The 14,587-nt window shown below is 42.6% G+C and overlaps 1 protein-coding gene across 5 annotated transcripts in view; it reads right to left on the bottom strand.

The window, feature by feature from the left end:
• Positions 1 to 5,706: 5,706 nt before the first annotated feature.
• The window catches only part of LOC119148097 (ephrin type-B receptor 5), a 69,395-nt gene continuing 60,514 nt past the window's right edge, over positions 5,707 to 14,587 (bottom strand). For 4 of the 5 annotated variants that reach the window (XM_037387739.1, XM_037387743.1, XM_037387738.1 and 1 more), the window contains 8 exons: positions 13,563 to 13,618; positions 13,329 to 13,448; positions 12,682 to 12,929; positions 11,531 to 11,746; positions 10,321 to 10,470; positions 9,985 to 10,178; positions 8,592 to 8,747; positions 5,707 to 7,615 (listed from right to left, as the gene is read on the bottom strand). In XM_037387739.1, the coding sequence (XP_037243636.1) occupies positions 7,507 to 7,615; positions 8,592 to 8,747; positions 9,985 to 10,178; positions 10,321 to 10,470; positions 11,531 to 11,746; positions 12,682 to 12,929; positions 13,329 to 13,448; positions 13,563 to 13,618 (1,249 nt within the window). In that variant the 3' untranslated portion in view covers positions 5,707 to 7,506. The remainder of the gene's footprint in view (positions 7,616 to 8,591; positions 8,748 to 9,984; positions 10,179 to 10,320; positions 10,471 to 11,530; positions 11,747 to 12,681; positions 12,930 to 13,328; positions 13,449 to 13,562; positions 13,619 to 14,587) is intronic. The other variant, XM_037387740.1, reaches the window with a different exon arrangement.

The following is a 14,587-nucleotide window of genomic DNA, read 5'->3' on the forward strand; positions in this document are numbered from 1 at the left end:
ATAGACGGAGAGAGGATGGTGTCAAGGAACATCAACAAATGGAGGGTACCTGATGGGGCAGGAATGTGGGAGAAGGTGTGATTCTAACTCCATATTTTTGCCTCTTCTTCCTTTGCAGCATCACATATGATTGCATGATTCTGGTAACCATGGTCATGTGTCTCACCAGCACAACTTCACCTTCCAGATAAACACAGCATCTTCCAGACCCAGGATCCCAACAAACTGGGGCACTTCCACAACTAGCCCATGGCACTTACAGCACCTTTGAGCTCTTCCTCACCATCGTTGATGGATCTGCCAACCATGAATTTGGACCTACTTTTCATGTATGGCATCACTTATTCAGCCTTTGCTGTTGTGGCTCCTTATGCTCAACTTGCTCATTGCCATGATGGGTGGCACCCACTGGAGAGTGGCTCATGAGCAAGATGAGCTTTGGAGAGCACACATGAGAAAACTGTTCAGCTATGTAACTCCTTGTCGTGAATTATGAAGCGTGTGCTGGAAGGGGAAGACTGCTTGCCAGTCCTGGAGGGGACAGAGCTGGGATCCCACAAACAAGTGAGGCATGTTCAGTTGAGAAGACCTGTGGATTTTCTTATGGTGGGAAGAACCAAATTCTTACAAGCAAAGGTAGGGCTAAACAAGAAGTACATGTAAATGTTCTAGAAGTGTGGATTTTATCTTTGCTACACTGGTCTCATGGTAACTATTAGAACTATTTCCTCTTTTCCTGCATCCCTCAGTGCCCACAAATATTTATTGATTTATTCACTGCAGGTTGTTTCTATTACTGCCATGCTGGAGAGGAAGCTTCCATGATGCCTCCATCCTCACTCTGAAACCCGTGGCCAGAAATACAGTCTAGGGACAGATGTTATCTCAGGTAAATTCTGCTAAGAGTAGACAACTAAACAGTAAATTCACATGTATGAACCTATCAGGAAGGACTGCTCTCTTGTAAGAAGTCAGACCCAGTGAAACAAACCACATAATGCAGGATGGGATTGTTGGGATCTGATGTGGAGTTCTGAAATCCAAGTCTGGACAAGAACCAGGAAAAAAGCAGAGCTTTAAAAGCTTTGTTACATTATGTTAGGTCCTGCTCCCATACCCCAGGTAGAAATTTTTTATCTACGGTTCATCACAAAGCAAGGAACATATGTCATGAAGTAAGGAATGCAGCTTATGGGGTCCTAAGTAAATGTCTCAGCATAGTCACAGCCCCATAAACTGTCACAGCTAGAAAATGTTTCTTCACACTTCATCTTGAGTATCACCCAGCTCTTTTCCATTCACTCCCGCTCCTGAACTGCAATCCTTTAAACAATTCCTATGTCCTACCTAAGTGTCTTTTGACCTTGTCAAAGAAAGATTAAGGACAGATATTATTGCTCTCACTCTAAAAGCATAGCATATTCCTTTCTGAAGGGAAGGCATCATCTCACAGCCAAAAGGAAAGGGACCACACCTAGATCTGTGTTACTGAAAGCTGAAGTTAAGAGTCCAGCTTGCCAGTTGTGCTGCACTCTGACAGTGGCTGGGGAAGAGAAGTCTCAGCAACACGTCATTGATTTTATGATACATATTTGCATGAAGGTACTCAATATAAGATCCTCAGTGTTAGCTTAATAACTTAGTACTATTTCCTAAAGAGGTCTAAAATAGCATCCTAAATTTGAGTAAAACCAGTCTAGCAGTCCAAACAATATTACATCCTCGTGAAGTTATATGTGCATGCAGTTAAGCAGTTGTCACATGATCCCAAGTATGTCCCTAAGCTGACATTTAGTTTCCTAATTATATATTTGATAAACTGATCTTTCAGTTTGCAATACTTCACCTGTCAAAGAAGTCCATTGCTTCTCAGTGCAAACTGCAGGCAACCCAGCTGTTGGACTGCTACTATATTCTTACTGTAGTTCTCTACATTGAGGAAACCCACATTTGTTTATTATTATCATTGTAACTATTGTTGTGGTTAGCTCACTCTTGTTATAGATCTGCAGAGATGACAGGTTAAAATAGCAAGTTTTACAATTTATACAGGGAAATATTAGGGTACACTATAATTACTGTCCTTTTTAACACAGCAACACTAACAGATCTATTTTTAAAAACTTATTTCAGATAGTACCTTCTCATTTGTGTTTGTGAAATAGCTGGTTATCTTACTTCTATTCTCCTGTTCCGTTGCAGAGTCAATATGGTTCAAAGAGGACTAGAGTTTGTCCTCAGCAACAGAATTGTTTATAAATGATCAATCTATTACAGCTGTCCAAATGCATGGACAGTACTAGGTTTGTATACCTGTTACCAAAATGCAATGAGAGAGTTGCATAGATGTAACATAAATTCTAGTTTTTTGCCAGCAGTGTGTATAATTTCTAGTGCCACTGTAAAGTAGAACAAATCCAACCTTACTTAACATGGCCTGAATTTAAGGGATTAGTTTTCAGAAGCAAACAGCTTTATCAATGTTGGCTAAGCACGCTTGGTCTCATAAAAGAGACATAAATAACAGACCGAACTCTACTAGTTGAGGCATAGGTGCCAAGATGCCAACCCACTGTTCCCATTCTTGTGACTTGCTCTTACAGCAGTTGACTAAAAAGACCACATATCTCTGTTCATTCAAGCAAACAAAGGTCATGGAAGAAAATAGAAAGAAATCTCGGTATGTTGTAATGAATCTGCATGTTTCAACTGAGACTATTTCAGGAAAAGAGTTTTCTTATCACTCAGAAAATAGAGATAAAATATATAAGCCACAAGGCTCTTTGAGGGTAGTTAAGCCTTCTCTTCGGTGTTTCCGGTAGCAGAACCCAGGGGGAGTAACTCCTCTTTGATCAGGTCAGTTACAAAAGGACAAGCTCTAGAGGACATTGATCTCTCATGAGCTCAGTGTAGCCCTTTCAGTAACACAGAAGTGGAACAGTTTCATGCACAGAGCATGACTATCTCGAATGCTACAACAAAATGTAAGTTCTGAGAGAGGTGCCATTTTTTCTATATAGATTTGAAAAGGGAAAGATTAGACTAGCTTTTGAGCAGGACATGAGTTTTGCTTTTCCATGCTGTCTTTTAATGATATCCAGACATTCAAAATTACGTGTGATCTACAGTCCTTAGGATGCTCAATACTAATGAATAGTTGCTCGCATGGAACATGTGAACAGCTCACTGCATTGTCCCCTCTAGCATTACCTGGTTTCAGGGAAGAGAAAGAATTGGTTTTGTCCTGAACTCAAACTTACTGCTTAGCTGCATCTTGGATGCATAATGACTGTGTAGCTGACTGCTGAGAAAGTATGCCAAAGGCAGGATGGATTCAGGCTGGTTAACTCTGCTCAGACTAGTCCCACAGCAGATTTGTTGGCTGGAATCCCTGACCAAAGACCCAGTGATGGGGGCAGCTCTACCATATTTGCTTATTAAAGGTAAGTTCCTTGGTGTTGCTCGTCATTTCCCACCGCACCCAGAGGTTTTATTCACAACAGGTGAATTGTCTGGGACTAAGGAAGCTACAGCAGCTTCTTTCTTTCTAGATAGTCCCAGGTACTGAATACCTTTGTACTAAACAGACTGACTCTTTCAGCTCTCCTTTAGTAGCATTAAGCAGCTTGTACTCCCTCAACTACCCCTAATATAATGTTGTCAAAGTACTCACTGATATTACATCCTTGAATTTTAAAAAAACAAACAAACAAAACCCAAAACAAAACAAAAAAAAACCAAAACAAAACCTCCCAAAAATAAGGACTGCAATACATATCATCGGCACATCCACTGAGGATACTTGGGTGCCAAACAGAAATCACTGTGTAAGTCTTTCAGCCTTGCCTCAACATCATTTTAGGCATGGATGCAAATGTCTTAGCTTATGTGCTTGTCTTTGCACCTAGGGTGAGCAGGGTCTGCTTTTGACATAAACATGCCATGGCTTAGTGAGGCAGGGGGTGCACAGACACGTATGTAGCTCCTGACTGAGAATTCCACTTGGCTGCTGAAGCAGCGTAAGTGGGAAAGTGCTTGCCTGACGTGCTCTTTGGCAGCACGATACATTAGCTGACTTACCGGTGCAGACCCAATTGTCTGTCTGGAGACTGTCCAGCAACAGACACCAAAAAGGCAGGTGGAGGGAACATAATCAGGAATAACTACATAACCAACTTGCCGTAAGGTGGAGTTTCTACCTGTTTCTAGATAGTGAAAAGCTATGTTCAAGCAGAAGTCTTTGCAATAGATTCTTTCCAACTGTAGGTATGACTTCTGAGTTTTCATACAAATGGCTAATGCCCTCATGAAGGGCTACGCATTGATACCTGTGCATTTCATTTACTCAGTCTTCTTACACACTGCATATTTTAAGTATCATAAGGAGTACATGTGGGCAATAACTTGTTAATCTCCCATTGCTTCTCTGGAAAAGAATATGGCTCTGTAAAAGTTTTTTGCATTGTTTCTCACTCCTCTGGTGAAGAACAGATATCAGGTGTCTAGGTGAGCCCTACTTTCCTTCCCGATTCTAATCCCCACCTGTTGAGGGTGCTCATATATGGCAGGACATCCCAGATGGCATCTATGGAAACAGAATGTAGGATTTCTGCTTTCACATGGTTGAGAAAAGTGAGATCAGGATATTTCTAATGCTTCTGCCATGACTGCCTTTCCTCCGTGCTTGCAGACTTGAGGGCCAAATAACACATGATGGCAAATAACACAAACTGCATTGCAACATGAGAGCCTTTGCATCCCAAACTAGGGAAGAAGTACTCTGAAAATAAGGAACACCCTAGCAATAAAGAGAATGGAGACATGTCTTAGAGAAAACAGGTATCCTTTTTCACTCCTGTCTGTGACCCCAAGCCTGTCCTTGTGAGATTCTAGCCATAGCCAGGACATCTTGACACTTGACCCCTTGGCATTATCCTTGGGACATTTCACCTTGCCTTAGAACAGGAGGAAGAAGAGATCTATGATGTCCTGTCACTACTTGCCTGCTTTGGTATAGTGAGTAAATCCCTTTGACTGTAAAAACAACTTTGCTGTAGACTTCACATGCAAAAGCAAATGTCCTACTGCCTGAACTACCACCAAGCAGTCCACTTCACTGCAGCTTCCTGTAAGGAGTTATTAAACATCATGGTCATTTTTGTGAGATTCAGACAAGGCTCCCATTTTGTCTCCCATTGCATGAAGGCAGAGAATGTATTTGCTGCATGCAAGTTTCCTCTAGCCTCAAAAGAGGCCATGGGATTTGAAATAGGTCATTTCTCCACTAATTTTGACCACCCAAGGCACAGAAAACAGCTTGCTATGTTTCCCCAGATGGCCTGCACAACTTCTAGAATACACTCATGTACAGCTACACATACATGCGTTGCTGTCCTCTGGTGAATGCATATGAAAGGTGCTAGAGACCACAGATTCCCCTCAACATGCTTTCTGAAGAGGACACTTGTTCAGGCTCAGTTGCTGTTAGGTGGAGTACACATGTAACTGGATTTTTGAGTATTACAAGTTTGTAGAAACCCTTCAAAAAGCAATACCCTCAAATTTTCTGGAGCTGGACTCACACTAGTCTGATGTGGTGTGCTTTTATTCTTCACACTCTCTTTGTACTGCTCTGAATGTTTTATTAGCAGTTCCTTGTATTGGTTTTGCACTGGCACTTTTTTTTTTTTTTTAATCTTGAAAAAAAGCACTTTTATTCTCCTTCAAATAAAAAAATTAACAATGATATTGCTCTAATGGTGTAACAAAGAGTCTGAACAGTGCTGGCTATTCTAGTGCAACTATTCTGGAGCACCTATCATATTATGGGACTCTTTAACTATTAAGTGTGGCTTCTCAGTCTTCAGTTGCTGGGTTGACGGGGAGGATCCCTAAATCCGTACAGGAGTAGTATCTGCAGAAGTTGTGCTATTCTAACCTTGACAGCTGGAGAAAAACAGTAAGTTCATGGCTAGTTCACAGTGAGCCAACAGATGGGCACAGATTGGAACAGCTCGGGTTATTTCCTCTCTAGACACAAAGCAGGTCTCTTTTCATGTAATGCCTTCATTGAGGAGATGCTGAACAATGCCGTTTCCACTTCCCTTCCTATGTGTTGGTGAGGTAGACAAGTATATAGTTTATGAGTTTTCCTCTCAAGCTCAGCTTCATGTTTTCACACTTGTGCATAGGGATAGATAACAGTCCTGAAGCACTGCTCTGCCTCAGAGCAATCTTTCCTTCAGCAGGTACGAACGAGACTGTCTGAAGTGAGACATAAATTCTGTCATTCTGGTCATCCTCATGCACCTCTACCAGACAATGCAGTTGATCCCATGGACATTGTTACTCCTTTTGTAAGGGCTGAAGCAGCTTGTGGGACTGGTACCCTGCCTGATCAGTCCTGACAAGAGCTTGTGAAAGAGTTTCACCTCCTTTGTTAAAATTGTTTATTTGGAGGTGACTACTGCAGGTCTGCATTCTCTTCAGAAACAATATTTGACCAGCTGTGCCCACGGATGTAGCTGGCTAGGGTGAGAAAAAGAGCAAGTATTTTTCAAAAGCAAGGGGCTTCAGATTTTTTTGTCATACTCTTCGATGTATGTAAGGGGGTCAGAAGAGAACAAAACCCAAATTCTGGGTGCTCAGGATTTCAGAATATCACAACTTATGCCTTTCCTCTCAAGAAAGGGCTTGTGAGGACTAGAACCTATTTGTTTACCTCTCCATTTGCAGATCCAGTAGGATGGATTCTAGGAATCCTTATCATTCCATTCTGTTGCAGTCCCATAGAGTTGCATAGCACCAAGGGCTTGCTGTTCCTTGTGTCAACAGAAAGGATTAGTAAGTTTCCCTCCTGGATCACAGAGCAGACCCAAGAATTGCACATGAAATACACAGAATTTTTGAGCCCTTTACTCTCAGCCTCTTCACCAGGTGGCATGTCTTCCTGCTTATCACATATTGTGCACTAACTGGAACTTGAGTTCCAGACCAAGCTGGCATACCAATTGATAGCCTGATGCTCATCTCCATCTGAGCAATAATCTCTCACACCATGATGGCATTCTTTCGGAAAAAAAAAATGGTAATTTTTTTGTTGCCTTTATTATGTCTTTGTAGATTTGCTGGGCTCCCAGCCACAAATAAAGCCTGCTGAGGGCTTTGTGAAGTTGTTTGATGCCTTCTTTTGGCAGAGAAGAGGCATCAGGTGCTTGTGATCTGTCCAAGTTATTATTCCACCTCCTATTCGAACCTTCCCTCCCACAGCCCATTCCCAACATATGACATCAGCCACATTTAAATGCCATCAGTTATTTAGCTCTGCTTTCAAATCATGGCAAGGCTTCGTGCTTGTTCATGGAACAGATGTAGTGTGCACTCTCAAGGTGCATAAAGTCTTCAAGTAGCATACTGAAATCTCTTTTTCTTACAGTGAAAATCCCTCTGAATTCCCCCAGAAACTTTCCAGAGTTTGGGACTAGTGGAATAAAGATGGTGTAAACATCACACTTCAACTGGTTCAAGCTGATTCAAATGGACTCGCATGAGCTGGATGCTGTTCAGAATCTTTTTCTGGTGACCAACAAGTGTGATGCCAATACGCTGGATATCTCTGCAAGAGAACAGAGCACGTGGTAGGTGTTAAAATGGGCTGCTTTTCCTGAACAGTCCCCATCCATCTCACTGTATCCAAATCAATGTGTATGGATATATGTGTACAGCTACATGCGTACAGCTATATGCATACGTGTATCTTTGAGAAACAGTTGATAAGGCTTCTGCTTTTGCTTGGCAAATTCATCTGGGTGGAGGGGATGCTGGCAAAACTTTGGCAGGTTATGTTATAAAAAGAAGCAGTGAAAGGCAGGGGGGTGGGGGTGGTTAAGCCTAGAGAAGAGAAGCCTCCAGGGAGACCTTCTTGCAGCCTTTCAATATATGAAGGGGGGTTACAAGAAAGATGGAGAGAGACTTTTTACCAGGGCCTGTAGTGACAGGACAAGGGACAATGGTTTTAAACTGAAAGAGAATAGGTTTACATTGGATATAAGGAAGGGTGGTGAGGCACTGGCACAGGCTGTGCAGAGAAGCTGTGGATGCCCCATCCCTGGAAGCATCCAAAGTCAGGTCAGACGGGGCCTTGAACCACCTGGTCTACTGAAAGATGTCCCTGCTCGTGGCAGGGGGTTTGGACTAGATGATCTTTAAAAGTCCCTTCTAATCCAAACAATTTTATGATCCTAACAATGTTCCTTTTCCTGCCTCCTGTCTTCTACATAACACTTCAAACCAGTATATCGTACAGCTGGTTCTGCACATCTCCTTACAAGTGGTTACTACCTGTGGTAGCTGTCATGAGCACTCTGATATAACAGCCTCTCTGCAACACTGACAGTATGTGTTGTAGTGTCTGTGGGATCAGTATTAGTGCTTATAGAAACAGGTTGCAAACATACAGCAGTATGGAGTGGGGCCAGAGGACCTAATAAGATGTAAGAAGCAGTAGATACTTTGCTTTGGCTTCCCTCTCATTTTCCATGTGTACATATTCTTCATATAGCCCTGACTAAATTCTCTGCCTCTCTACTTACTCCAGAGTCATGCGTGATATGACATCAAATGTAATCAGACCAGCCTGGTCAAAATTCTCCTTGTAACGGCCCATCTTGATAGCGTCCAACCACTCATGGGCATTGCTGAGTGAAGGGAAATCTGGAGGACAGTTGCTCAGGAGAGGCTGAGATGGTCTGCAAAAGAGGCACATTCTAAAAACCCAAGTTATCAATATCCACTGACCATACTAGTAAGGTAAGAGTTATAAGAGGGAGAAAATGCAAGAGCACAGAATGGAGAATATTTGTTCTTCATGCCCTGATTCCTAAAGTCCTACATGTTGATGCCCTGTTTCTAGATTACCTGTGTTCCCTTTTCTGTCAGAAAACAATCCATCCACCCCACAAAATTGATCCTTCCTTCCCGTCTTATACTCCCTCAGGCACATTCTCTTCTTGTTGCCCCAAATCTTCCCACACTTTCTAGGTCTAGACCTATTAGCTGGGCAAAGAGTTGCAGTGAGGCAGTTTCTAAGGCAGAGATGAGACCTTATAGCTTTTAACCTTTGTGACTAGCTCTCCCTCTCCTAGATGCATTCCCTGGTTCAGAAAGTAACCTATGAGACAATGAATGTGTTGTTTCAGCTCCAACATGCATCAGATAAAATCACAGTAAAAGGCCAAATAAATGACTGTTTATACATGACATTTGCTCTTTTCCCCATCACCTGAATCTGCCCCAAAGCTGTAACTTTCTTTATGTGCTGTTTTTGTAAAATGGGCATCACTAGATACTTTTGCCCTCCCCCAGCTGTGGAGTATATTCCACTGAGACAAGGTTTATAACTATGGGGTAAAACCCTCCAGGCCACCAGGTTGTAATACTGTCATCAGCCCAACAACTATCTAATCTTGGTGCCATTTACCCCCCAAGAGATTTTGCCATTGCTGACCTCCTGACTCTGGTTCCATCAGGCTGCAAAATGCTGTTGGGAAAATATGGGATGCAAGCTACAGTTCTAATTAGTCTTAGCTACAGATTTCCTTCCCTCCATAAGCTAAGGTCTTTTCTTCCTTCATTACCTCTTGTGATCACACAGCACTGTGTAATCACAGAATATCTTGTGTAGCTGCACCCATATGCGTCCCTCCATTCCCTAAGATCCCTCACTCATTCACCCTTGGTGCACCCCATCAAGAGATTTATCTCCTCTCACATCCAGCACTTGCAATTCCTCACCACCCAATAAGTGAATCAGGATATACAGTTCTTCCAACTCTCTCCCTCATTTTTTGTTCCCTTCCTACTTGTTCCCTGTCTCAGATGAGAGGGTTGGAAAAAATACTTTATAGTCTTATTTATTGCTTTCTTTTCCTCATTGTGCCCACCAAGAGACAAGCCCTATTATTTTGCATTAAATCCTCATCTCACCTGCTACTCCCAGTGCCAGTGGCTTTAAGGGCAGATGGCTTACGGATCATTTTATCAAGGGCACTGACTATCTGCTCAAATTTGGGTCTCTGGACCCGTTCCTTCTGCCAGCAGTCAAGCATTAGCAGGTGCAAAACAGTCGGGCAGTCTGGGGGTGGTGGCAGGCGATAGTCCTGGTCAATGGCATTAATCACCTGCAGGAAAAGGAGAACTTTATCACAGCTGGGAAAAGAAAAGACGAACAAGCTTCAGTCACTTGGTGGTGTATTACTTTTTTCTACTTGAATTGCACAGGACAGAGAGCAGATGTACACTCTCACCACTTCTACAACTTACATCCTGATTGGACATGTCCCAGTAAGGCCTCTCACCATAGGACATCACTTCCCACATGACAATGCCATAGCTCCATACGTCACTGGAGGAGGTGAACTTGCGATACTGGATGGCTTCAGGGGCAGTCCAGCGGACAGGGATTTTGCAGCCCTAGAAAGCAGTCAGAGAGCAACCGGGGCATTAGTCACATAAGGACTATTTGTGACAATGGTATCACTGAACCGATCAGCATGACACAACTCTAAGCATGGGGTGCCTGTCCAGTTGGTGCACTCTTGTAGACATTGTTGGTCTAAATTAAAACTCTGTTCAAGGCTTCCACCTTGTTCTATTGACAAATATAGATGAAAAAACAATCATGCCTCCTTGCTGCTACCAATCCTGTCATGTAATAGATTTTAAATTTCATAGCTCTTCTTTGCACCATTTGAGAGGTGCCGGATAGTAAAATCCTCCTGAAAGTCACAATCATTTGGAAATCTAAAACCATTTAAACAATCCCAACCTGCAACAGCAAGGACAGACAAGTACCCTGAGTGGCTAGCATTAACCCCTTCCTCTTTCCGTCTTGACCTCTCAGACTGCAGGTATGACCTGCTGGGCAAAATAACATTCAGGTGCTGTTTCTTCAAAAGACTTACATCTAAAACTTGCTTCAGTTTTCAGTAACTGAATTCTGCATCCCCTGCATACCACATGGTAGTTTCAACCTGCCCATTACACTCTCCACCCCTTTGTAGGATGTATTACAGGTGTCAGAGCTTCACAGGCGGTAAGCTCGTTTGGTGGCTGGTTGTAAGCCCATAAGCCTACTTATGCCAGTTATCTTTTCTGCAGGAAAAACCCCAATTGTTTGCTCAAAGTGTGGTAGTACAGGACTTCATCCTCTCCTTCAGTCCTTTGTATCTCCTGTAAGAAGCTAATAAACTGGGGAAGGTAACACCTAAAACCAAGTTATGAGGTTTGTCCTATTCACTATCATTCCACAAAGAACAGCACTCAGACTCTGCACAGCAGAGTGGATCAGATATTCAGCTATTTTTGTTTCTTACCTCTTTAGTACAGATAGCCCACAAGATAGAAGGCTCTACCTCACCGGTGTCTCTGATCTCAAGATGGACTAAAAAGGGTACACCAAATCAAGGAGGAGCACAGGAAGAAAACCACAGCTGGCAGCAGTGCAGCAACTTGCTCCATAGAAGTAACTCACCAGAGCTCCAGTGTAGGTGGGATTTGAAGCATCATCCTCCAGAAAGCGGGACAAACCAAAGTCTGACACCTTGCATACAAGGTTACCGTTGACTAGGATGTTACGTGCTGCCAGGTCACGATGCACATAGTTCATGTCTGAAAGGTAGCGCATGCCAGCTGCAATCCCCCGTAGCATTCCCACCAGCTGTAACACACTGAACTGTCCCTCCTTCTGCTGCGAGGAGGCAAACACAGGCTTTTATGACCACAGAATATGAAGCCAACAGGGAAGACAAACAAAGAGCAAGGTAACAAGGTGGATTATATGAAGTTAGAGAACATACACCTTAACTTCAGCCAAAATCTGAAGGTTCACGGAGAGCAAGTAAGAAAGGAGGGTGGGCTTAAAGCAATGAATCTTAAATGAAGTCGGACACTGGTGACCTTTTTCTGAACACAGATCTCTTCTTGTGGCCATGTCCTCCTTTCGCATCCTACACCTAGTCTCTTTAACTACTAAGATGGCTGAATGGCCGTAGCAGACAAATCTGCTTTTACTGTTTCAAGATCTTTACAATGGGTTCTATCCTGCTTTACACAATGCGCTCACGTGCTCATCACAGTGTACTTGCCACAGCATTTGTGGCTGAATTAGCATATGAAGAAAAGAAGTGAATCATCTATACTATAAAAATGTCTGTATTTATGTTTCATTACTAAAAAAAACTACCAGAAAGTCTGAGTCCAAAAGTAAGCACAAGTTTCGCTACTTCATTACAATGTTGAAACTTGAAAACATTCAGTGGCAGCAGAATAAAGTCTGAAAAACATTATAAGAAAGGCAAACTTTGGTGCATGCCCATAAGGAGCTGGAAGGCTGTGTACAAAGATAAACAATTTAGTACTTTTTACCATTAATTATTTGAGCTGGAGAAGTCTCAAATAATGAGGAAATTTTATATGACGGGTGAGATTTTGGAGTATTTTCGCCACATTGGCCCAAACCCACTTCCTCTGTTAACTTGCTATTATTTCTACTGCACCTGAAGAGGGCGACTGAGGACTGAGAGAGACAGGAGTGAAGAGGAAGAGAGGCAAAACTATCAGAGCTGATACAGGCACACAGCAAGATGAAGAGGTAACGGTTGTGGGAGAATCTGGTTGTGGTACCCTGAGGAAGGAATCCAGTGATCCGTTCTCCATGAACTCTGTGACAATCATGACTGGCCGGCTCTTGGTGACCACACCCTCCAGATGGATGACATTGGGATGCTCAAATTGCCCCATGATGCTGGCCTCGCTCAGGAACTCCCGCCGCTGTTCATCTGTGTAACCTGACTTCAGGGTCTTAATAGCTACTGTGTATTCTCGCTTCCCTGGGTGTTTTAGGTGCCCAAAGCACACCTCTCCAAACTCTCCTGTCAGGGAGGGAAGAAACACACCTCAAGTAAGGAAACACAGTAAAGAATTTTAGTCAGGTGCACTAAAGCATTCTACTGTGGAAGACCCCAGGCGCTGCTTGGAAATAGGGTTACTAGGACTGTTTGGATTAAGGTAAAGCTCCTGATGAAGGCTCAGGTTGGAGACTACATCTTCAGGGTTCAAGTGAGGAGCTCTGAGTCTTCAAAGGGTGTTTTGAACTTGGTTTGGAGCCAGCATCTAAGGGTAAGTAGGTTAAGATGAATTTTGGTAAAAATGAAGGTTAGCTATCCTGAGACACTGGATGCATGGATGCATGGGTTCATTTCAGGCCAGTAGTGTGCCAGGCCTCAAGGTGAACAAAAAGGCATTTGAAAATCTGCAGGTTCTCACACTACCTGATCCAATGACCTCCTCAATCTTGATGAAGGACACATCAATTTCCTTGGCAAATTCTCTAATAGCTTCATTGGGATCTTCATAGGTTGAAGGATCAATGTAATACTTCACTCCAAGTCCTGCAGCGGAGGGACAGCCCAAAACATCACCATAATCAAACCCTGAGAGACATGGGTATTAACAAGTCCTGAGAAGAGACAGCCCCTCACCATCAGTTGCTCAAGAAGGCTTACCTCGTGCACCGATATACTGCTGCAGGCGGTCTGTGTATGGAGTCTCTCGCCTTTTACTGGAGGACATAAAGGAAAGGAAAGGAAAGTCAACACACGCACAAGAATCTCTCACAGGATGATGGGGTAGGCATCTCAATGCAAGACTCAAAGAGTCCTTGAATTTAGGGATAGAAGATGGGTGTTAAGATCCTGCCCATCTCTTGGTAAGCAGTGCATGCTTGGTTTTTTGTGTGGTAGCTTTTACACCACTGTTTGTTTGCATCCCCACTTTAGATATGACAAATGATAGGGCCACCAGCACTAACCTGAAAAACAAACATTACTGTCTTGGACATTTTCTTGCTATTCAGGCTAAATTTGCATTTTAATTTCATTTAATTATGACAAATTATTCTTTTAAATATTAATCTAAGCCATCTCCTGTGATGCTTTTTAAGTTTGTAAAAAAATTTCCAAAAGCCATTTACGCTAAAGTTTAATTTGTGTAAATTTCCCCCAAAGATTAGTTTTCTATTCTTCTTCCTGGTCTTTCGACAGCATTTACTTTGACTATTCTTTTCATAAGCACAGTACACAAAACCAACCACACAGAGCCAGATGGACAGAAATCTGTCCCATGATGTGATTTTTGCATGTGCAGATCAAAACAGGTATGGTCTTTATTATTGTAATATGTACTGCATATATGTATCTAATTTCCAGTAAGCATAGGTCCTTCTCAGCATAGGCATTTCTCATATTTCATTCTCCTCTTAAATGTGTGTGATTCAAGCACTTTTTCCCCACATGATCTAGATATTCTGTTTCATCCTACTCTTGGTTTGCTCTAAACACATTTTCAAGTTGCTTCCTTTGTTCCCAATAGCGCTTATATTTTTTTCCAAAAATGTACAATTCATGCTAGCTTATGATCTTTTCTAAATGATATGAATTAGACCAGATTGTAAATCAAACCCGTGGTACCCTGTAGTATGCCTGCTCTGTGCATGGATTTGTGCCAACTCGTATGCTTTGCTGTCTTGGCA

Source organism: Falco rusticolus, chromosome 5 (assembly GCF_015220075.1).
Source record: "Falco rusticolus isolate bFalRus1 chromosome 5, bFalRus1.pri, whole genome shotgun sequence".
Lineage (NCBI taxonomy): Eukaryota > Metazoa > Chordata > Aves > Falconiformes > Falconidae > Falco > Falco rusticolus.